At 39.1% G+C, this 25501-nt stretch overlaps 1 protein-coding gene and 1 pseudogene across 1 annotated transcript; one reads left to right on the top strand and one right to left on the bottom strand.

Moving 5' to 3' along the window:
- Positions 1-73: 73 nt before the first annotated feature.
- On the top strand, positions 74-13206 carry LOC131780296 (ATP-binding cassette sub-family C member 4-like; annotated as a pseudogene).
- A 1602-nt stretch (positions 13207-14808) lies between these two features.
- LOC131780294 (ATP-binding cassette sub-family C member 4-like) lies at positions 14809-24950 on the bottom strand. The gene is made up of 8 exons (XM_066163966.1): positions 24809-24950; positions 22076-22647; positions 20956-21338; positions 18929-20271; positions 17923-18493; positions 17104-17240; positions 16256-16617; positions 14809-15658 (listed from the first exon to the last, which is right to left on the bottom strand). The coding sequence occupies exons 2-8, from the start codon at positions 22613-22615 to the stop codon at positions 15107-15109; spliced, it is 3888 nt and encodes a 1295-aa protein (XP_066020063.1). The 5' UTR covers positions 22616-22647; positions 24809-24950; the 3' UTR covers positions 14809-15106.
- Between the last annotated feature and the right edge of the window lie 551 nt (positions 24951-25501).

Raw genomic sequence — 25501 nt, 5'->3', positions numbered from 1 at the left:
CCTCTCGGGCCTCAATTTCGACCATGTTGCTCGGGAGAGTTGTCCTCTCTTCCTTTGAAATTGATCTATCCGAATGGCTTCAGGCAAACGTGCGCGTGGGACACTCGTGGGTGCAAGATATGAAGGTTGGAAAGGAAGTTACTAGGTTTTTGACTGATCTGATCTTCTGTAAAACTTGGAGTCAGATTGAGGCGGCATATGTTTAATATTTTTTCTTTTTTTCCGTAGAGAGGATGATATTCGAGACAGTGTGATGTTTGCTGCTCTTTCTGTCCATTTTTAACCTATTGGTACCCTTCGCTGCACCATTTGCCACTGTTTACATCATTGCATTAATTCGCATTCGCTGCATATGGTTTTTACATTATCCACTCTTTCGTCCCACTTCGCGAGAACTTCCAGGTTTGATTATCCGGTCATTCGTAACAGTGTTATCAAATCTTAGATCGGGTCCTTGTTCTTTTTTATTCGTTCGTTCGTTCGTTCGTTCGTTCGTTCGTTCGTTCGTTCGTTCGTTCCTTCGTTCGTTCGCTTGTTTATTCGTTCATTCGATCATCCGCTGTTTTGTTCATTCACTCCGTCTTTCAGTCGCCATCATGTTGGGTCGGTGGATCGGTGTGTCGATCGTTCGTTCGGTCGCTTAAGCTTATTGGGCTGTTCAATTGATACTCATTGGCAAAATTGTTTTGATTTCAGACAAGTTAATACATGGAATCACTTTTAGTGACAGAACAGTGCGGTAAACCTCTGTGAATATTTTCGTATTTTTGTATTTTTAGTTTCACGTATTGATGAATCAGCATATCACTTCCTCTTTTCTCACTGGCCTAAAACGGTATTTGTTCGATGTTGTACAGAAGGGAAAACGAACTCTTCGTCCAGCCAAAAACAGTTTAAGACATTTATCTGTAGAGACAAGCAAAAGAAGACATATCGCACATACATTGCTTAAGTTGTAAATCATGTCTTTTGTCTTTTCAAAACCCCCAGCGTTAAAAGGATGCAAACAACAGCCACTCGTAGTGGAAATGTCAGCTAGAATCGTTGTCACGGCAACTATAACGCCAGCCACGAACTGTATGGCGAACAAACGAATGCTACACAACGGTTTTGGCTTGATGCAATTCATGTTGGGTAACAAAAATTTTCTGGCATATATCGTGAAGATTAAAGCAACCGTAGAACTAGTTTGCAAACAAGAATACAGGAAAATAATTAAACGGCAGGTCCCCACTCGTATCTTTTGATGAGCTGTAAAGTAAATCTCTACTGCTCCCGAAGATAAAGTTTCCTGTGCGATAACGAGCCATTCCAACAAGGAAGATAATATGATTAACACGATGAAATTGTCATGAAGAAGAGATATTTCTCGTAGTCTCCTGGATTCTTTAGTGAAAAGCATTGATAAAACTGATACGAGAAAATAAACAAACCCCATACTGAGTAAAAATAGGCACCATTGCTTGGAGTGAAGACAAACAGATGTGCTATCTCCTGATCCTTGAAAAAGATGAAAATCGTAGTGTGTCATGATTTAAAAAATTTTCAGGACTGTTGCATCAGGACTGATCCATTCTTCACTATCTTGGAAGCAATATAGTTTACAAATAAATTCGACGACCCGCTGTGCTTTGAATTTGTGTTGTCCTCGGACCACAAGTAAGGCATTTGCACCACGCCATACCATTAAAACGAACTCCACCTCAAACCAGGTTAAGAAAATAGGAGCCTCTTTCAACCTAAGGACTGTAATCCACTCTAAGAATTACATGTATTTCTTAATTTATCTGACGATATTTAGCACCTTTTAAAGTCATCATTAATTAAATCGTGAATTTCAGGCGTGATCGGTTTCAAAGAGCATGTAAACAGTACCTGTTGAAAATAATTCTCCTGTAATGTTATATTTTGTGTCTCGTTAAACACGAAAAATGAAAAAATCTAACAGTTTTACGAAAATAAAAAAGAAACTTTGAAATAAACGTGAGCAAAAAGGTGCTACAGAAATCACGTTGCTTTTTAATCTGATCGGTGCCACATTTAAACCATTACACTCATTTTGAGATGTGTAGAAATTAAATCTTAACCTCTTGTAAATGAGCTCAATGGTCGCCATTTTTAGTCGTTTACCCCATATTTCTGTCATTCCATGAAAGTGAATCTTGGTCAGTCTTATAACAAAAACAAGGAAGACGATGCTAACAAGTAAGTAAAGGCGATCAGAATCACTAGTTGTCAATTGTTGCAAATAGGCAAACGATTTCAGCCAGTACGAACTTTCAGAGAGGGTAGTAATTGCTTGCTACTGTTCTTTTATATGCTTGAACTGACATTGACTATAGTTCAGTGGTACTCTTATTTTACTCTGAAATTTCGTAAACCTTTGACTCAGTCAGTTTACCATTACTTTCTTGAAATAAAGCAACGAACCTCTCCTGGAAACCTTGCATGTTCCCATTGTTATTTTGTTTCTTAAGCCATTTTGTAATTATAATACATCAGGATAATCAACAGCAATTACATATACATGAATGTGAAATAACCGAAAATTTAACATGTGGCGAGGAAACCCAAAAAGAAAACCGAAAAGAAACCAAAAGTCTTAAGCGAGCGATAGGCTCCTCATATTTTGCAAAGTGAGACATCAGTTATATAGCATGATAATTTAGATTAAAAGGAAAGAAAAAAACACACGCACAGGAAACAACAACGACAATAGCAGGCACTCAAATAAACATATCCTTTAGCAGGGCAATTTAGTACTATCATTTAAGTTGATAACTTAAATTTGTCACCGTTAGCTTAACGGTTAACTTATCAACTTAGTAACTACTAAATTACTTGATAATACTAAATTTCTCTGTTATATTGTCCTACCGATGCAGCACCACAGTTTCTTCAGAAACTTACCTCCTTTATTCATATACTTAAGCAGCTTGAGAAAATTGCGAAAGTAAACGTTGGATTAATGTTCGCAATTAATATAAGACTTCCAACAGTTTTGGAAGAGAATTGAAAAGTTTAGGTCCTTGGAGACGTAACGCAAACTGTCTAATATTTGTTTTAATATTTGTTCTAATATTTTTAGGAGGTATGTGAAAAGGAGTTGCATTTTCTGGTGTAATATCAGTGAATGTTACTCGACAATGAAAATAATCTTTTGGGAGCACCAGGAAGACGGCCTATCTTGATCAAAGACATAATATTCCCTATTTGAAATTGATATTTATTTTATAGATTAACAATTTTTAACTGCTTAAATATGAATGCGATATAATTTACTTTCCAATTGTTCGTCACAAGTGTTGATTGACGGTATCGATATTAGAACTCTGAACCTTCAGAGAGCGCGACGTTCGATGCCTCAAACGAGGTGAATATCATTGAATAATCTCCTCGAATGGTCTTGGGGATTATTCAGTAATATTCACTTCGCCTGAGGCAAATAATTGTTAAATTCTGTGGAAAGTGAAGTCGCTTTTATGACTTCCAGTGCGTTGTAGCAATGATTATAGCATACCAACGAGATAGTATTCCTGTAATTCTGAAGAAATTAATTTCATAATCTTCAATAAACAGAAACGCGGTAACTTTTGTAACGTCCTATGGAAAATAATGAAGCGGATGATTTAACTTTTAAGGTAGTCGGTGTATAATGAGAGAAGAACGAAGAAATTTGCATGTTGAAGTTAAGAGTGTTTCCATTATTAGATCACAGTCAATCAACCACAGCGTTGCGTTTCTTAAATTACGGAATACATCTTCGACAGAAGATTTTCATCTACCAGTTTTTACGAGCGCTACATCACACGTTAGTTTCATTTAATCAGTTAGCAGCGATAAGTTCTTGCTTCTCATGCTTGCCTCTTGACTTTACACCGCAATTCAGAAATACTGGACTAAGGAGAAACGCTCACTTGTTCACGCCACATAGATTGCGTGCAAATGGACAGCTTCTAACACGAGGCATTTGTATAACAGTCGCAGTGTTCAGGTCAGTGCTGAATCAGCGGAGCTTTTAAAGTTAGTTAAAAACGCACTGTCGAGTCCTTTTATTTACTTACCGTATTTATTCGACTATTAGCCGAGCGATTTTTACACAAATTAAAACTGAAGTAAATTAAAATTGGCGCTCTAGAGGGGGTCTCGGCTTATGGCCGAAAGTTTTTAAAAAATTTTCTAGCGCATGGAAACTCTACTAAATCGGGATGTATTTACTTATAAGCTAACTTAAAGTAAGGAAACACAATATGCAATCATTGGTTATTAACTTTTAATTGGATGGTAGTTTGAACCGCGTCGGTGTCTCGCCCATGTTAAAGATTCTTGATAGGGAATAACCGTGATGATGACGGGATGCGATTACAAATCGATGGAACTTGGCTGTTTTCTGCACGAGATTGTTTGATAGATACTACGGATGTGTAGGTACTGGTGATGCCGCCTAACAACACAGTTAGTTTTAAATTTATTTTTTGGATCACATTAATCCATCTGAGTTATGAATCGCTGCTTTTCAGGTGAATAGTTAGCTTTTTTGTCCTTTGCATATTAAATCACCATAAATAACCATTGTCTAAGCCTCATTTATGACAATTAATGTGATTTTTTCAGAAAATGTTAGGTTTTCCTGTAGTTAACAATTCAGTCCTGTAATAATGTATGGGTCTCGGCTTATAGCTGGCTGTTTTCGACTGCTTAGAGCTCTCTCTTTAAATGTCAGCTTTTTAACTGGATGTGCAATTACTAAATGTTTCTTGCATACTTAAACAGGTAATTATAAGTCTAATGATAGAATACCCGGTTATTACGCCAAAAGCTTATAAATCATACGTCGTGCCTTCCGCACCGCTACATCCCTTAAAAAACTATCTCAACTTTTAGAGCTCCTCTCCTATTAAATTTGACCACCCTGCCCCTCCCCTCCCCTCTCTTCTTGCATGTAACTCGATAGAGAGGGTTACACAGCCTGCTCGTTTAAGGGTTTACCTGTTGTCTTATTTTCACAGAACAAGCAAAAGGAGGAAAGGAAGGATTACTTTTGAAATATGGAAAGGGATGAACCGGTGGGTAGCAGTCGTTTTACAGCCCCACATCCTTATGACTCTGCAAACTGGCTCTCCCGAGTAACACTACAGTGGATGAACACCGTCTTAAAACTTGGCAGCAGGAAACCACTGGGAAAGGAAGACATTTTTCCCGTTCGCGAGGAAGACAGTATGGATCAACTCGTTCTAAAACTTGAAATTAAATGGCAACGAGAAGTTTACTTCAGCCGAGCTCAAGGTTGCAAACCTCACATGTGGAGGGCATTATCCCGTATGTTCTCATGGCGAGCGTACATGACGCTGTTTATTCTCAAAGTACTGAGACTTCTTGCCTCCGTTTTTCTACCACTGCTGCTGTGGTTTTTCTTGTCATACCTGGAGCAGGAACAGCAGGGATATTCTGTTTCTACTATTCTATTTGTTGGTGGTATAATTGTTGTTGTTGTAACCAAGGGACTGACGAAGAATCACTACACTGGGATGACAAAAATATGGGGGATACGACTGAAAGTGGCGTGCATCGGGCTTATCTACAAAAAGGTGAGTGCCACGGATTTGAAGCAAAGAATAGTTAAGTAGCTCCTAATTTTACGTTCTTGATCTTGTTATCGCTAGGGTCCGCTACTTTTTACACAGCTTCATTTCAATGGGTGGGATGGAAAGAGTCTTACCCTAACAGCTGATTTCGTCTAATTGTTTACGTGGAGCGATGTTTTTGTTTCCTTCCAGTGATAGGATTCCTTCCGATACATCTTAGAACCACTTCTAACCCTGGTTCAACAACTCATGGTAATTCTGTTTAGATAGATAAGCTGCCTGGGATATTCACTAAACGCTATGTAACATTTCTCTTTTACGCAGATTCTAACCAAGCTTAAGCGTAGTGACGTTCAGGAAATTATCACAGGAAAGACCATAAATCTTGTGTCAAACGATGCTCGGAAGATCGAAAAAGCTGTTTGGGATTTATCCAATATCGTTTTCTTTCCTATCGAGATTTTGGCTGCTTGCGCTGTTCTTTTGACCTTGATCGGATGGAAAGCTCTTGCCGGAGTTTTATTTTATGTTGTATTAATTTGTTGCATCATTGTACTGTCACATCAAAGTGGAAAGCTACGCCTCAAAACTCAAGAGGCCAGAGACAAAAGACTGGAAGTTATGAACGAGGTTGTTCATAACGTTCGGGCTGTTAAAATACACGCCTGGGAAATGGAGTTTGCTGAAATAATCAATCAACTAAGGAGGTAAAATACACCAAAGAAAGTACTGAAGTTATATTCAAAGTTCCTAGTGGTACGGAATACCATTACCGGGGAGGTTTTAATTCCACCTTCGATCCAGGCAAACTTTTGTGACTGATTCATAAGGTTTGTTATTTTATAGCTTTATATCCGTAGTCCACATCTACAGCTCCGAAGGCGTTTGCTTTCAAGCCTTGAAGTCTAGACGTATTCCTGTTTTGATATTTTCATTAAAAAAAACTAGCTTTCAAACGATTTCATTTCCACGCTTCTCCTTGTTGCTTATTGAAAGGGATGATCAACCGAGGCGTAATATTTTCATACCTAACATCTTAGTCTCCGATTCAAGTCCCAAAAAAAAGACCCGGTTTTAGCAAAAGGAAATAAGACCAGCTTATTTATGTGCCAATCATTTTCCTTCATAGGCGAGAAATGTGGTTTGTCCAACTACGAGGGCTCATTGTTTCCGGCTTAAATTCCGTGGGTTTCACAACAGCGCCATTGGCCAGTCTGCTATCTATAATAACTTTGATCGCTACCGGGGAACAGATCACTGCTTTCGCAATGTTTACAATCCTGTCCTGCCTTAATGTAATAAATGATTCTGTGACAATGGCCATGGGTTTCTCACTGCCCTATGTTGCCGAAGGCTACATTGCCGTCAAAAGAATCGAGAAGTTCATGTTAAGGCAGTTTGGATTAACATCGGCTCTATTCGCTAAGCAGGATAGGCGATTGAAAAGAAAAGGATGCAGTACAGCCGTCTTCAGACCAGAGAGCTTCAGATCTGGAGACACTAAACTTCACTCTTTATCTGAAACTCCAACGAAGATAGATACAGAAAAGAACGGGCTATCTATGGTTCGAGTCTCGGCTTCATGGGACAAACGTGAAGACAGGAGAGCTTTAACGAACGTTACATTTTTTGTGAGCCAGGGTGAGATGTTAGCTGTAACAGGACCAGTAGGGAGTGGAAAGTCCTCTCTGTTGATGGCAATTCTTGGAGAGCTACCTACTATCAGTGGAACAGTGGCATTTAATGGAACAGTCGCATATGTTCCACAGATTCCCTGGGTTTTCTCGGGCACCGTTAGAGACAACATTCTTTTTGGAAGACACCTTGACATTAAACGTTACAACGAAATTCTTGATGTTTGCTGTATGCAACCAGACCTACAAAACTTCTCTAAAGGAGACTTGACCGAAATAGGACACCGTGGTGTAAGTCTCAGTGGTGGTCAGCGTGTACGTGTAAGTTTAGCACGTGCACTGTATTCTGCTGCAGATATCTATTTGCTGGATGATCCCCTAAGTGCAGTGGATACTAAAGTTGGAAAGCATCTCTTTAATAACTGCATTTGTGGATTTCTCTCAAACCGGATTCGTGTTTTGGTGACGCATCAGCTTAACTACTTAACTCACATACCTAACGTAATGGTGCTGAACAACGGTGTCCAAGTCGAGGAAGGACATTGCTTCAGGGAGGAAGATTCCAAAACTTTTCAGTTTGTTTCCCAAACAGAAAGTGCCAAGGCGACATGCAAATCACCCCCGCATAGACCAACTCAACTTCCTCATGAAGAAGACCTTGGGGATCAAAATTTAAAAGTAGAGGAAGAAGACCGCAATACTGGTTCCATTACTTGGAAGATATATTGGAGCTACATCAGGACAGCCCTGAGAGTTCCTTTTGTACTCTGCCTTTTTCTGGCTGTTCTTGGCATAAAAGGTATTAGAACAACATTGTAATTAAATAGTTCCAGTTTCATTGGTATGGGTAACATCGAAGTTTTAATTTGTTTTGGTTAAGGTTACCTCACAGGATCTCTATGAAACCAATATAGTTGCCCAATCAGATCTGCATTGCAAATTAATTTTTTTCGTTGGATAAATATTTATGTTGGAGCCGACGTACCAGGTATTTGAAATCCAGATTGTTAATAAAGTGATTCTCTCAGAATATAGATACCTGCTCATCTCTACTGGAAGTATTCACTCCTCGTTCCAACGATTTAATTTCAGTAACATACCTTTTAGGATTATTATTTTCCATTTGTTCTCTTTAGGGTTACTGGTTGCTTCTTACTGGTGGGCTTCCCAGGTTACGCAAATGAGTCAGGAAGGACAAAGATCCTTTACGACATTGGGAATATACGGCGCTCTTGTTGGATCATCCTTTTTGGGCAACATAGTTGTGTCTTTCCTTGTTTGTCTTACACTCCTCCTAGCTTCTGAAATGTTGCATAACAAGATGGTCTTGGCTGTCCTAAAGGCACCAGTTCTGTTTTTCGACAAAACTCCAGTTGGACGCATTTTAAATCGTTTTTCTAAAGATATCAGTGTCATGGACGATGATTTGCCTACTCGCTTTCTCCTGGCTGTGGAAGTCTCTTTATTCTCCATCAGCACCGTTCTTCTTCCTATTGCAGCCAACGCCTGGCTTATTTTAGTGGCAATTCCTGTCGTTGCAGTTGTCTTATGTTATGGACGATATTATATAAAGTCATCTCGTGAAATTAAACGATTGGAGGCTATCACCTGCAGCCCTGTATATTCACACATTTTAGAAACCGTCGCCGGACTTGAAGTAATTCGCTCATCTCAAATGGAGCAGGGTTTCTTGAAGAGTCTATTTAGGTAAGTGTACAGTCTAAAACCCCTGATAAAGCTGTTCGAGATTTGGTAATGAAACTTGGTAATGATTACTTATTGTTTTTTCATGATTAACTCACTTCTAATGCAAATCGTGACTTTGGTAATGCATACTGTTGTTGTCCTTTCTACTGGGGACGTGTCACCTTTTAAAGCTAAGTGCTCAGCTGTGATTGGCTGGTAAGGATAACTGTTGTAGTGATTTTAACCATGTCAAATACCAGGTAAAATGACAAAAAACTAGAGAGAGAAAGGGAGATTACCCTGCCTTATTGGGTTCTTTCAACATTTTTCCCCATTTTCTCATCCCAAATTCTCATGGATTTTTTTAGTGTAAATGTCTTACCATTCAACTTGATTCTTTTCATCTTCTAAGACACCAGGATGAAAACACATCAGCTGCAATCATGGTAATCACCAGCACACAGTGGCTTAGTGTGCGCATGACTACTGCTTGCAGTCTAATGATAGCTGCAGCGGCAATTGGCGCAGTTCTTGTCACTCAAAGCCCAGGTAACGTTGCACCATTTTTCAGAGTTTCTAAGATGCGACCGTTTTAGAAACAAATTTTTGCTGAAGTTCTGCTCAGTGATTGGTGGCGAAGCGATGAAGCGAAAGACCAATGGGCTGTCAAAAGCTGATAGACAGAGAAAGGCAAAGCTATGCAGGTCTAAGCATCCAGAAAGACAAATGAACAAACATAATGAAATTAACAGACAAAAATTGAACTACTACATACCACGTTGGACCTAAACACAGACACAAAGAAACACGAAGTGACAAAAGAGAAAATAAACAGACATAGTGACAGCTAGCCAAATAAACAGAAAGACAAATCTAATTGAACCGAAAGGCATAAAGATTGAAAGCCGGGTAGAAAACCAGTAACATAGATGGACGTGCGGACGCAAAACATAGACATTATAAAAACGATAAAGAAGCGTTTCCGCCTTAATCATACCGATGATCTTATCAAAAACCATCTTTTAGCTTTGGCAGGGATGTCGCTTTCGTTCTTGCTTGAATCGTTGGATGAGGTACAGTACGGCGTCAAAGTAAGTTCTGAAGTTGAAAACAATATGACATCTGTAGAGAGAGTAATGTGGTATACTGCTTTAGAAGCTGAGCCAGGATATAGCACAAGATCTTGTCCTCCATCGTCCTGGCCGCAGCGGGGTAACCTAACCATCAGCAGGATGTCCCTAAGGTACACCAAAGGTGGTCCCCTGGTTTTGAAAGACATCAGCGTGTCCATCGCTGACAAGGAGAAGATAGGTATTGCAGGCAGAACAGGAGCTGGCAAGTCATCCATTGTCGCAGCCCTTTTACGCATGCCTGAACCAGAAGGAGAGGTTAGAATAGGTTATTTCACATTAGGTATCTACGCAGTCTTTAAATGTTAAAAAACGAACCCAATGCTCTAAACTGATGTCGCAAAAACGCATGCGAAAAAACAATGCGGTCATGTCTTGATTTCAAGTGTGATTGCTCATGACGTATTGAAAATCCCCAGATTGTAATAGCCTTATCGGTGTCATTATTTGCATGACCAAAGCCATTGATGACCTTAATTAGCCATTTTTATGAACTGATTCCTTTTTTTCCGAAGGGGGTTGCTTTCGAACACTTTTTCAGCTTAAGTCACTTCTGAATCAGAATCTGTCATCTGCTTCCTTTGTTAAATAAAAGGTGGCGTTGTGTCGCTTTTATAGCGAGTTAGTCAATGCTCTTCGAACGATATGTGTATTCAGGATCGTTTACTTCTCACTTTAAAGGTTATTCACGGTTTTAATCTTAGTGGATATCTGAATGACATGATTAGGTTACGATTGGTTGTGAAAGGTGTCTGCAGCTTATACCGATTTGAAATACTGAGAGAAAATACAGCAGCAGATGGCTTTATTCTTTTCGATGTTCTGCTGCGATAACAAAAGGAACGCTTTAGATAATTTTGTGTAAGCCCTCGATGAATTTAAAGATTTTAAAGATTAATAGTTGTATTCGACTTTCAAAATGCTTCTTCAAAATAACGTTGATAACGATTTTTTTTAATTGTAAAGTAACTAGCAACCATATTTTCGAGTAGTTTTATTTTTTTGTAATGTAATTAGGGAATTTTTCTAAAGTAACTAATGAATTAGATTCACTTATTTAATAATTAATTTATTCATTTTTCGGAAAAATTGGCACTACCATACCACACTGAAAATCAAACAGAAATAGTGTTATTTATTTTTATCTCAAAGGGCACGGTAAGGGATCCTGCAATCTGATTGGTTCTTTATGCGGTCCGTATTTTCCTATCTCTGCCCACGGGAAACGGTAACGCTTTCGTGAATCGCCGAGTACATCCCTACTTTCGTTGCCATTTTTCATAAATATATATCGTTTTTCCAGCTGGGCAGTATTTTAAGCAAAGACGTCGGTCACTACCTCAAGCCGATAAATAACTTATTAATCCTCTCTTTTTCTCTCTCTCAAATCACTTTGGTTGACAGAAAAATATTGGTTTCAGAATAATCTTTTTGTATGAGCAGTACTGTCATTACGTTGGTTGACAAGCGCCTGAAAAACCGTCTGCAATAAATTTTAATAGTTCACAAAAAGTGTCTAGAAAGTTAAAACGTGAGGTATTTGGTTACAGTTGAACTAATCGATGGAACTTTCATTCATTTAATAAATGAATTTTCTCAAACAATTTGTTCGTAGAGAAAGGGCGAACGAAGTTTTAATTTCAGTTCTACAACAAATACACGCTCTCGGTGAGTCTTTCCAAGTCCATTAAATTTAGACATTTGTACCATAAGCTGCACAACAGAAACTGAAGGAATTCGATGAGAAAAGGCCGCATTAAATCCCCTTGTGCCTAATTGGAGTGTATCATTCGAATTTAGTTTTTGTGGAGGAAAGACCAGATTTACACACGCTATTGCAGCAAACAAACGAGCAGACTCTCACAACTTCAAAATAAAAAAAATTTGAATTAACTTAAAATTACTTTCCTTGCCGTTTACTTAATGAACAGAGGTAAATCTTCGTACATGAATTAATCGTCGACGAGAGTGAATAATACTTGCCGTGAGATCATTGACTGTTTTTGAAGAAAACATTGTCGTAACAGTCCTTGCCAAAGTCCTCCAGTCCTTTTTTCTTACACGCTCTCTAATTGACAGGTGTCAGATTGTGACAGATACTTGTAAAAATAATGTTTCAAAGTTTGTTTGGAAGCCTTTTAAATCACTTTTATCATAACGCAAATGAAATGTGAAGCCTCTCTCTGTTATTTGCATCACCTCTATTTTAACTGGCATTTACTCGCTCAAAAATTGTTCAGTTTATGGAAGATCTTGCCGTATTTACGGCCCTAAAGCATTCGCACTTTTTCGGAGAGAATTTCGCTAAGTTTTGAAAAAAAATGAAAATGTCATTCACCAGCCTAGGTCGGTTCTTATTTGGAAAAACTGTGCCCTCTGTCTTGAGTACCGGCTGAGGCGTACTCAAGAAAAATCTGAGATCAGATTTCAGAATAACCGTTGGTTTTATTAACCAAGCTTTGAACAACCTAGCGTAGAGAATAAGACATTTAAAAATATTGAAGAGCAATCCATGATAGATAATCATCAAATAGTTCGAAAATTTTATTACGATGTAGTTAACTTTCCATTTGTTGGTCACAGGTGTTAATTGACGGTGTCGATGTCGGAACTCTTAACCTTCAGACGGCGCGGCGTTCCATGGCTGTTATTGCGCAGGACCCGGTTCTCTTTGGAGGTAGCTTGAGGAGAAACCTTGACCCATTTTCAGTGCAAACAGATCTGGATCTTTGGACTGCTCTTGAAGAAGTGCAGTTAAAAGCCATGGTGGAAAAGCTTCCTGGTCAGCTTGAGTACAGGGTGAACGAAACCGGGTCTAATTTCAGTGTTGGTGAGAGGCAGCTAGTCTGTTTGGCTCGTGCATTGGTTCAGAAGAGCAAGATAATCGTCATGGATGAGGCCACTGCCAATGTAGACTTCAAGACAGACAACTTGATCCAGGAAGTTATTCGTCACAAATTTAAAGACTCCACAGTGCTGACCATTGCTCATCGCCTGAACATCATTATGGATTATGACAAGGTGCTGATTCTAGATGGCGGACGAATGGTGGAATTTGATAAACCTGAAATTTTGATACAGAATGGTGGAATATTCGCTGAACTGGTGAAAAATTCCTATGCAAGGAAAAGTGAAGCCAATGGAGTTAAGAGTGAAGGTCCAAATCATTGAAAATGCATCAAAAAAGAAATCCCATGGTAGAGGACAGAAACACCTTTCAGATGTTAAATTGCAGCTGAATTTTTTTCCTCTCCTCCTTTCCCTAGCTGTACACTAGTAATGGAAAGAAACTGAGCAGGGCTTGGCTGAAAGACACAGGAATGTTTCCTTATACTTTTTGCATGTCAGTGGTGGCCATCTCAGTAACTGCTGCTCGTGCACCAATAAGATGGAATTTTAATCACGGTTGATATTATAAAGACTAAAAGAGAATTTCAATCATTCTCGAGAAGTTTAGAATTTGTCACTTATTACTCATTGTGCAAGTTGTATGTAATTGTGTTTTCATGCATGATTTTTTTGTTTGCTTAACTCTATCGCTTGTGACTTTGGTCGCAAAATGGAAACGATGAACTCTGAAATAGCCAAGAAATTTTAGATGCTTATTCATGATCTAGTGAGATGTTTTCGTGATTTAACAGATTATAACCGTACTCAAGCATAATGATCTTCAGAGAATTGTAGCAGGAAAAAAAACAATAAATTTTGTATCGAATGATGCTCAGAGGTTAGAAAGGGCAGTTTGGAGATTCTCCTATTCCCTTTTTTTTTTTTTATCCTTTTGAGATGTTGGGTCCTTGCATCGTACCATTTATCGTAATTGAATAGAAAGCACCTCCTGGAGTTTCACTTTATCCAAGAGATCTAGATTTTTGTGAAATCCATCTCTTGCATCATTGCAGTCATGTAAAATTGGGTTACTGCGACCCAGAACGTTAGAGGTTAGGGATCAGTGAGGTTTTATGTGGTGCTTGGAAAACGACCTTTGCTGAATTTAAAACTTCACAAAATTAGAAACTATGTACATATCAGAAATTATTATTTTTCATGAGCTGCATACTCAGCTTTTATCCACATCACTGAGCAATTTTTATATGACAGGAACATTGAGAATCCATTCATCTGCAGCCACTGGAAAGCTGCCCACTTGTAAAGTCCAGAAGCTAATTTATGCACACAAGGGGAAAAGGTAAGTGTGTTCCATCGTCAAAAACTAATTGAAAAAACGCGTTCTCACAATCAAGAATACATTGTCAAGTTTTTGTGACTGTGAAACCTATCATTAAGGGTTCACCACTACACATTTGCGAGATCATTTCAAATCAAGTTTTCAAAATCGTTGGAAAAAGAGAGACGAGCCCTTTTCCTTGCCGAATTACCCTACTCTTTGGTTTAATCTCTTGCTTCAACTCTTACATCGACAGCTTACTTGAAGGTTTCGCAACCTACTGATATCTCGCTTTCCCTCTTTAAAATTTTCGGAATGTTGCCCCGCCGGTCTCCAAGGCATATAAACAAGATCTAATTGCAGAATAGTTGATTCGAAACACTTAAACGAATTATACAAGCTAAGCATTTAATGCAAGAGTGGTATTAGGCTAGCATACTTCTTAAGGCCAATATGGGATGACTCTCAAACTTTGTGATATGAGCGAAAGGGAAGAACATGTATTGGTGTTTAATGGTTTCATACAATTACCAAAAAGCACATTAAGAAACAAATCCAGAATTTTTGAGGAAAAAATCGAATTTTATTTTCACTTCGTACAAAATCAATCTTGATTAATTCCATAACAACAAAAGAAGAATAATTGAGATGACTATTTGTGGGCGTGTAGCAAGGATGACAACAAAAATTCCTGTATCCGTCAGCTTACACCTGCACAGTTGTTTTTTTCAATTACCAGTTTACAGCTAGGCAAAGAAGCTAAGAAAAAAAAATAAAACAAATCAGCCGCAATTAAGCTCCTAAAAGGCGTTTTTGTCCCAGCGATGAGACTTGAAAACAACTTTTAACCTTTCGTCAGTGTATTTTCCATGATTTGGACTTTTTACTCTTTACTCCTTTGGCTTACATTTTCCCCTCATTGGTATTCTTCACCAGTTCAGCGAACATTCCACCATTCTGTATCAAAATTTCAGGTTTGTCAAATTCCACCACTCGTCCGCCATCAAGAATCAGCACCTTGTCATAGTCCATAATGGTGTTCAGACGATGAGCAATCGTCAGTACTGTGGAGTCTTTAAACTTGTGACGAATGACTTGCTGAATCAGGTTGTCTGTCTTGAAATCTACATTGGCAGTGGCCTCATCCATGACGATGATCTTGCACTTCTGAACCAATGCACGAGCCAAACAAACCAGCTGCCTCTCACCAACACTGAAGTTGGACCCTGCTTCCTTTACCTGGTAATCAAGCTGACCAGGAAGCTTTTCCACCATGGCTTTTAACCGCACGTCTTCAAGAGCAGCCCAAAGCTCCAGATCTGTATGCTCTGAAAATGGGTCAAGGTTTCTCCTCAAACTACCTCCAAAAAGAACCGGGTCCTGCGCAATAACAGCCATGGAACGCCGCGCCGTCTGAAGGTTAAGAGTTCCAACATCGACACCGTCAATTAACACCTGTGACCAACAAATGGAAAGTAAATAATATCGTAATTAATATTATCAAATCATGTAAGGAATATTTATCATGTAATGTGGTAATGTGGTTTCAAACTTTCAAAAGTCTCATACCTTGATGTTTCATGTTTCGCCCACGCAATTTGTTGTTTAACAAAGGACAGTTTTTAAATAACAGATTCCAATTCAATAAACACAATTTTCAATTCTTTGCTTTTGAAAGTCTTCTTGGAAAACCAATTGTTGAAGTGACTTGCATCCCGCCCTTTTACTCAAAATTCTATTGATTGTTAAACGATACTAACTAAACGATTGTTTGGATTTTCTTTATGAGATCAGTACACAACACCAAATTGAATTAATATTGGTGTTTCAGTTTTAGTTTTCTCACAGCGGATCTGATCGGTACTCTCTTCACAACTACAGTACATAAATATTTTAGATGCTCATGGCTTACTGGAGTTTACAGCAATATGTTAAGTAATGGCGCTTTCCCGCATGCGTTTTCACAAAACTAGTCCCGAACGTTGCAAAGAAGGTTCGGTTTTCATGTCATAAAAATCCTCGGATATGTTGTGTGAAGTACCGTATTCTAACCTTTCCTTCTGGTTCAGGCATGCGCAAAAGTGCAGCAATAATGGATGACTTGCCAGCTCCCGTTCTGCCTGCAATACCTATCTTCTCCTTATCAGCAACAGAGAAACTGATGTCTTTCAAAACTAGAGGACCACCTTTAATGTACCTCAGGGACATCTTGCGGATGGTTATGTCACCCCGCTGCGGCCAAGACGAAGGAGGACAGGTTCTTGTGCTATATCCTGGCTCAGCCTCTAAAGTGGTGTACCACATTACTCTCTCAACTGAAGTCATGTAGTTCTCAACGTCAGAACTTACTTTGACGCCATACTGGACCTCATCCAATGACTCAAGCAAGAAAGAAAGGGACATCCCTGCCAAAGCTAAAGTATCATTTCAATAATGAATATAATATAACCAGAAATTCTTGAGGTGCGAAGTGCTTTCTTGCCGTACTTCTTTCTCGCTGTTCTTTGTCTACGCGTTCGCCGGTTTTCTACCTGGCTGTCAATCTCTATGCCTGTCGGTTCAATTAGATCCTTCTGTCTGTTTATTTGGCTGTTACTGTCTGTCTGTTTGTATTTCTGTCAGTTCGTATTTCTATGTGTCTGTGATTAGGTCCTACAAGTCTTTCAATTTGTGTCTGTTAACCCACCACTGTTTGTTCATTTATCTTCCTGGCTACCTGCCCGTGCGTGCTTTTACCTTCAGGTCGTGTATATGTATCAGTCTTTGTCAGTCCGTCTATCTGTCCATTGTCCGCCAACCGCAGAGCAGGAACTCAGTTATTATTTCCAACACCAACAAAAGCTACCAGTTACTTTAACTAAAGGACCTACTAAGTTCTGAAAAATTGATGCAAACGTTACCTGGGCTTTGAGTGACAAGAACTGCACCAATTGCTGCTGCAGCTATCATTAAACTGCATGCAAGTGTCATGCGTACAGTAAGCCATTGTGTGCTTGTTACTACCATGATTAAAGCTGATGTGTTTTCATCCTGGTATCTTAAAAGATGAAAAGAATTCAGTTGAATGCATAGACATATACGCTATCAAAGGATTCCAGTAATGCAATGTAATCTGCCCTTTCCTTTCTGGTGTCCTTTTAATTTACCATTTCATCTATTATTTTAGACGGATAAAATTATTTTAGTAATTTTTTTTATTAAGTACGCGTATCACAAATGAACTCTCTCCCGAGGTAACTTAGGCCATTCGATGCTAATTATTTAGCAACGCCTCCATGAAGGAAAAAATTAATTTCTCGTCAGTACAGAATTAAAAGTCCGAGTTGTATGAACCAAGATAAAAAAAGCTGTAGGCATTGAAGGAGGCAATTATACTTGTTACAAAGTTTCATCCTTTGTCTCACGATGTATTCACTACAGTTGTGGGTGGCGACTTTTCGATTTATTAAAGATAGTATTTATCTTCACAACTGTTGAATATCAGGGAGTCAAATCTGAGCATAAAGCGTTATAAGGTGACATGTATCACTATAAAGAAATTAGTTTTAGTGGGCAGTAGAAACGTAGCGGCTCAGATCGAAAGTGTGTTATAAAAAGTTATTATCAATTTCAAAATATTTCAAACTCTTAATTTTCGCAATGAAGAGCAGATATTTAACTTGCTTTTTCATTTATTTTCTTTCAAAATAATTTATCTTTGGTTTTAGATTCCAACTTACTTGAAGAGACTTTTCAAGAAACGCTGCTCCATTTGAGATGAGCGAATTATTTCAAGTCCAGCGATGGTCTCTGAAATGTGCGAATATACAGGGCTGCAGGTGATAGCCTCCAATCTTTTGATTTCACGAGATGACCTCATATAATATCGTCCATAATATAACACAATTGCGACAACAGGAGTCGCAACTAAAATAAGCCAAGCGTTGGCTGCAGCAGGAAGAAGAACGGTGCTGAAGGAAAATAAAGAAACTTCGACAGCCAGGAGGACGTGAGTAGGCAAAACGTCGTCCATGTTACCGATGTCTTTTGAGAAACGATTTAAAATGCGCCCAACTGGGGTTTTGTCAAAATACAGCACTGGTGCCCTGAGGACAGCCAAGACCATTTTGTTGTGCAATATTTCGGAAGCTTTAAGGAGAATGAAACAAAAAAGTAGTGAGACAGCTATGTTGCCTAAAAATGATAATCCAACGATAGCGCCGTATATTCCCAATGTCGCGAAAGATCTCTGCCGCTCCTGATTCATTTCCGCAACCTGAGAAGCCCACCAGTACGAAGCAACCAGTAACCCTGAAAAAATGAAAACAGTAAGTAATAATCATAAAAGTTATAATTAATGAAATAATATCATTGAAAAATAGTGCCAGAATTAATGATACACAGGTATCTTTCCCCTGAGAAAATCGCTTCTAGATCAGCCTGGATTCATATCCCTGGTATTTCAGCTAAAACATACATATTTATCCCCCGAAGAGGTAAATGTAACCATAGTCCCATTTTTATGTTTGATTTGAGTTTTTGGGGCCCTTTTAAGGCAGAAAAAAAACTTGAATTCATAAATACATATCTGATTGAGCCATGTTATTGGTATACCATATAAAACCTAAGAGGTCTTTACCAAGATAAAACCAAAAGGTTACCCACACTAATGAAAATGGACCTTGTGAGTTACAATAGTAGAAAATATCAGGTTGCTGTCGTTCAAAAGGAATGTTGTTCTCATACCTTTCATGCTAAGAACAGCAACAGAAAGGCAAAGCACCAAAGGAGCTCCGAGAGCTGTCCTGATGTAGCTCCAATATATCTTCCAAGTAATGGAACCAGTATTGCGGTCCTCTTCCTCTTCTTTTAAATCTTGATCTCCGAGGTCTTCATCATAAGGAAGCTGAGGGCTTCGATGCGGGGAAGATTGGCATGTCCCCTCAGCACTTTCGGTTTGAGAAGCAAACTTAAGAGTTTTGGACTCTTCATCCTGGAAGCAATGTCCTTCCCCAACTTTAACACCGTTGTTCAGCACTATAACGTCAGGTATGTGAGTTAAGAAGTCAAGCTGATGAGTCACAAAAACACGAGTTCGGTTTGAGAGAAATCCGCAAATGCAGTTATTAAAGAGATGCTTTCCAACTTTGGCATCCACTGCACTGAGGGGATCATCCAGCAAATAGACATCAGCAGCCGAGTACAGTGCACGAGCTAAACTTACACGTACACGCTGACCACCACTGAGACTTACACCACGGTGTCCTATCTCGGTCAAATCTCCTTTAGGGAAGTTTTGTAAGTCTGGTTGCATACAGCAAACATCAAGAGTTTTATAGTAACTACTAACGTCAAGAGGTCTTCCAAATAAAATGTTGTCTCTGATGGTGCCTGAGAAAACCCAAGGAATTTGTGGAACGTAAGCGACTCTTCCATTTAATGTCACTGTTCCGCTGATAGCAGAGAGCTCTCCAAGAATTGCCATCAACAGAGAGGACTTTCCACTTCCAACTGGTCCTGTTACAGCTAACATCTCACCCTGCCTCACACGTAATGAAACGTTGGTTAAAGCTCTTCTGTCTTCACTTTTGTTCCATGAAGCCGAGACGCGGAACAAAGATAACTCATTCTTTTCAGTGTTTGTGTTAGTCGGTGTTCTCGACATAGAGAGCAATTTAGCATTACCAGCTTTGAAGCTCTCTAGTCTAACGAAGGCTGTACTACATTCTTTTCTTTTTAAACTTAAACCAAGAAATCCATTTGGCCCCAGCTGCTCAGCAAATGTAATTTTTGCGTTGGTCTCTGCACATGTTAGTCCAGTTTCCTTTGACATGAAGTCCTCTATTCGTTTGGCAGCAATGTAGCCTTCGGCAACGAAAGGCAGCGAGTAAGCCATGCCAAGAGCCACAGAAAAATTTATTACATTAAGGCAGGATAGGATTGTAAACATTTCCAAAGCAGTAATATGTTCTCCAGTAGATATCAAAGTTATCATAGATAGCAGACTGGCCAATGGCCCTGTTGTGTAAATCACGGAATTTAGGCCGGACACAATGAGCCCTCGTAGTTTGACAAACCACATTTCTCGCCTGTGAAGGAAAATGATTAAAACGTGAATGACTTAAGATGTTCGATATCAAAATACCTCGCCTCTGTTGGTCGTCCCTTTTATTTGGGAGAACAAGAGGAAGGGTGGAAATAAAATAATATTATCGTTATAATAAAAATAATAATAATAATAAAAATAATGATAGTAATATAATAAAAGGAGGAAGAAGAAGAAGAAAGATGATAATGGAGATAGCAATAAAAATAATAATGATAAAAATTACAACAATGGGTTCTTCTTTCCAACTATTTTCAGGTACAATTGGAATTTGGAGTGTGGGTTTTTGTGGGTGGAGTAAAACCGGAGGACCTGGAGAAAAATCGGGAAAAACCGAGCAAAGAGGGGAGAACCATCAACAAAATCAACCCACACGTGACGCCAGGTTTAGTAATCAGGTGCTCTCTCCGCTATGCCATCCCCTCTTCCTAGTTAGTCTGGTAAGTTAGTTTTTTTTTTATGAAAACAAAAAAGAAAGTATATGTGCAGACTTAAAGACTTGAAAGCCCACGAGTGGGAAATACGGATATCCAGCTACAAAAGAAAAGCCTCTTGAATTACTTTGGATGGTTGCTCAAAATCGAAGGTAGAGGTAAAACATTGTAATGGTATTTTCTTCCTCTGGGCATAGGAACATGAATGAATCACTTTGTTTTGCTTATTCTACCTCCTTAGTTGCTTGATTATTTCAGCAAAGTTCATTTCCCAGGCGTAGATTTTAACAGCTCGAACACCATATACAACCTCGTTCATAACTTTCAGTCTTTTGTCTCTAGCTTCTGCTGCTTTTAGGCGTAGTGTTCCACTATAATGTGACAGTAACATGATGGTAGAAATGGATATTAAATAAAATGAAACTCCGACAAGAGCTTTCCATCCTGTCAAGGCCAGAAGAATTGTGCAAGAACCCAGAATCTCGATAGGAGAGAACAGAAAATTGTTCAATGCCCAAAAAAATTCTTCCATCTTCTGAGCATCGTTTGAAACAAGATTTATGGTCTTTCCCGAGACAATTTTCTGAAGGTCACAGCGCTTAAGCTGCGTTAGAATCTGTGTAAAAAGAGCAATATCACGCAGTGTTAAGTAAATATTCAAAGATGCTTGGTTATTTTTGTTGTGTTCTTCAAACGCGAAACGACTCCACTTTAAGAAAAGACCTTTGATACAAAACGACTAAACTGTAACTAACAAGAAAACTACAACACACGCGGTTTAGAACGAAAACGAATATCAATAGATTCCTTGACAGTTCTGGGTTACGTAACTCCTGTGACGTTTAAAGTTAATTAATATTACAATTTTCAGAAAACAGTTTTGCTTGAAAACATAACCATGAGTTGGTGAACCACTGTTTTGCGGAATAAAATCAAACTAAAAAATATATTAAGAAAAGAAGCAAATGAACAGCCGTTAGGGTAAACCTCGTTTCCAGGGTATTAATTTTTATCACTGCACCTCAGAGGGAGGGGAGTAGGGCAAGAAAATAGTTCTCTGAATCCGCCTCGACTAAGAAGAGGATTTATTCTCTTATTTAATAACGTTTTGGAACCTTGGTTGCTAAGTGACACTCATATTTTACTATAACTCAATTGTTACATCAATGCGTGGCATAGAAGAGCAAAGAGGTAAGTCCCCCGTCTTCAGGCTCGTACCCAGTTTCTTCCTCCACGAATACCATCGAAATGAAGTTGTGAAATCTAAAGAGCGGCCCTTACAGATTAAAAAGGTCAGCAGCATAAAAGTAGAAGTTAGTCTATTACACTTTGCTTCAAATCTGTGGCACTCACCTTTTTGTAGATGAGCCCTACGCACGCCACCTTTAGTCGTATGCCCCATATTTGTGTTATTCCATAATAGTGATTCTTCGTCAGTCCCTTGATTGAAGAAAGAAAAATTATACCGCCAATGAACAGAAAGGTAGAAACAGAATATCCTTGCTGTTCTCGTCCCAGGTCCGACAAGAAAAACCACAGCAGCAACGGTAAGAAAACGGTGGCAAGAAGTCTAAGTACTTTCAAAACAATCAGCATCATGTACGCCCGCCATGAGAACATTCGGGATAATGCTCTCCACATGTGAGGTTTGCAGCCTCGGGCTCGGCTGTTATTAACTTCTCGTTGCCATTCAATTTCAAGTTTTTGAACAAGTTGATTCATACCGTCTGCCTCGCGGACGGGAAAGATGTCTTCCTTTTCCAGAGGTTTCCCGCTGCCAAGTCTTAGGATGGTGTTCATCCACTGCAATGTTACTCGAGAGAGCCAGTTTGCAGAATCATAAGGATGTGGGGCTGTCGGACGACTACTAACTGCCGGCTCATTCCTTTCCATGTTACGTTGGTTATTCTTTTCTTTTGCTTGTTCTGTAAAAAATAAGACAGCACTTCAACCCTTAAACGAGCAGGCTACGTAACACACCCTATCGTGTCATAAGCGACAGGAGAGGGGAGGGGGCGGGAGTGGGAAAAGTAAGGGGGGGGGTGGATCGAGCTTTAGATGGTTAGGAGCTCTTAAAGATAACGTACACCTTTTAAGAGCCGTGGTGGTGCTGAAGGCTTGACGTGATTGACTCTCAACAAATTTACGTATAGATGGCCTTACTTCGTATTACTTGGGCCTATAGGGGCGTTATTCTAAAACATTTCACGACCAAGGGTTGGAAAAGCTACTGATAACCTAAGGTACTAGCTAATCTCGTACTCAGATCCAACCGTGTGACAGAACATCTTTCCTTAAAAAAATGTTGCCTTGTTGTGTTTGTTATACAAATCAGGGTGGCACTGATCTAATTGCAATGTTAATTTCGTCATCACACATGCGAGGATATTTCTTGTATGCTAACGAGCTCTTATGGAGACTATAAGGCATAGATTAGTTATTTACAGTTGGTTATTATTAGTTATTCTGGAGAGAAATCTCCTATGATTTGAAAGACCTGAATACCAGCCTTCCGCTGCCATTAAAATCAAAGATGGCGGCCATAATTTTCTCTCAAAAAATACTGAGCACTCGCTCGCCAAAATTACGCCTACTCTGCAGGTTAAAAGTTATCCGGTCGAAAATCCGCAAATTAGTTCATAGACCGTGAATCAATGAAAGGAATGCTTTCAACCACAACATGCAAATTTACTTGACCCCATTTCATCACACACTGACTGGTTTGAAAGGCCAATCAAGTCCTTCACCACTTCAAATTCCTTAGAGCACTTGCTCCAAAATTTATCCAAACGGACCTGAAGAAATGAAACGTGTATTTCAACGCTCGCAGAAACTGTTGGAAAATATAGTCATGTCGAAAGATTTTTCTATAGTTAATCATACGTAATAAGTTCATTGACCGTGAACTTATAACTACAACATGCAAATTTCTTAGTTCTCGTTTCATTTTACACGGACTGGTTTAAAAGGGGGCTCACGTCCTTCACTGAATCATGTTGCTTAGAACTATTAGTTCAAAAGTTGTCACATTTGTTAATAGGCAATTTTGTATTTTGTTCTCGTTTACTCTTCACAGAATCGTGGGAATACTATCTCGTTGGTCTACCAAGCGTTTGATAATGAGCAAAATAAAACGATAAAACGCTTCGACTAAATGCCCAGCAGCCGGGTACGGTCTCAAATAGACTAAATGGGCTCAGGAAATATCAGATGTTTGTTTAAAAATGTCAAGCGATTTAATTTGGTTTATTGTAGACAGACTCTCTGCGCTTGAGCATACTTTCATATCGCTCGGTTCTCGACACGCTTCCGATCAGACTGCCGGGCACGGTCTCGAATGGACTAAATATCCGGCAGTTAGCAATTTTCACCAAAATACCACTGAAAGATTCCTTGAAACTTCTAAAGGGTATTATATTTTGGTAAGAAATGTTAAGTGATTCCAAATATTAATTTGGTTTTTTAGTGGACAAATCTTCTAAGCTAGTGCAGACTACAATGTAGTATAATGTTAGTATATTTTGGTATGGTACGTGTAAGCTTAACCACTTCTGAAAAAAACGAAAATTTCAAAATCGACCTCGAATGTACGCAATAGGTTTTTACGAATTTTTCGGTAGCATTTTGGGGACATTAGTCCATCGAGGCCGTGCTCGGCAGTGTGATCAGAGACGGGCAATTTTTAAGTGTCGACAACTGAGCGATATTATTGCATGCTTAAACTCGGAGAGTTTGTTCGCTGAAAAAGACAATTAATTTGTAGAATCACTTGAAATTTCTAAAAAAACATCCGATAATCCTAAGAAGTTAGAAAGAATGTTTCGGTGGAAAGTCTGTGAAATTTTCTCACTGCTGGGCATTTTTTCCTATGCGAGACCGTGCCCGGCTACCGGGCATTTAGATGACAAAATCCTTGATTTAAGAATAATGCAACATGCAATGGTCATTCATGGAATGCATTGGAAGCTTTAAAAGCGACGTAAGCTTCCATAGTATAACCATAATGCATTTCTTTCAGTCACCCGGTCCTCTGTGTCGCCCTCTATACCCATATGCACGATCATTCTACATTACTCTTTCACAGACCTTACACCAGGATAATGACCTCAACAGAAAATGGTTGCCTTCGCCCTTCGGAGCTTCGCCTCTCCGCTGACTGTCTTTTTACGAATTACAGTTTTACCCCGAGCAATAGTATTATCCTCCAATATCTCAGGTATCGGTATAACATGTCCGAAGGCGTTGAAATTATTACCGAACAGCCACAGGGCTTCCATGCAGCAAGTGACGCAACAGGTAACGCAACGGAAAAAAATCCAGCCCTAGTCTCCTTCGCAGCCGTTATCAAGGATGTCACGCAGCGCTCATTATAAACGGTTGGCAGTTTCAGGTCTAGCTTTTAATGACCTTTTATATTTGGCACAATCTCATCCCAAGCATGTAAGATACGCAGCACCCCAATGATGGATGCTGATCAACCAGCTGAGACTTTCTCGCTTTGCCAAAATGTTGTGTTCAGATTCATCCAGCTATTTAAGGGCCTTTTAGAATTTGGCTGATTGAATGTAGTGGGTTAATATTGTTCAGACTGAGTGCACTCTAACATCAATTCATATCGAGATCGTTTGAGAATAATCGGGTACACAAATAAACCCCATAATGATACCTGTAGAGTATAACTTACCAGTAAATTCTCCAAGAGAATCCAATTCTCATCAAACATCCACTGTATCCCCCCTTTACCTATATAAAAATCAAAAGTTGTATAGAATCCTTTGG

The sequence above is a fragment of the Pocillopora verrucosa genome, chromosome 3 (genome assembly GCF_036669915.1).
Source record: "Pocillopora verrucosa isolate sample1 chromosome 3, ASM3666991v2, whole genome shotgun sequence".
Taxonomy (NCBI): Eukaryota; Metazoa; Cnidaria; class Anthozoa; order Scleractinia; family Pocilloporidae; genus Pocillopora; species Pocillopora verrucosa.
This window is presented reverse-complemented; position numbering and strand designations above follow the sequence as displayed.

Bases quoted from the DNA above. Each gene is read 5' to 3' on its own strand.
- LOC131780294 (XM_066163966.1), bottom strand. From the start codon at position 22,615: ATGGAAAGGAATGAGCCGGCAGTTAGTAGTCGTCCGACAGCCCCACAT. The intron at 21,339-22,075 runs GTGAGTGCCACA...CTTTTTACACAG, and splicing joins TAGGGCTCATCTACAAAAAG to ATTCTAACGCAGCTTAAGCG. The intron at 16,618-17,103 runs GTAACGTTTGCA...ATGATACTTTAG, and splicing joins TCTTGTCACTCAAAGCCCAG to CTTTGGCAGGGATGTCCCTT.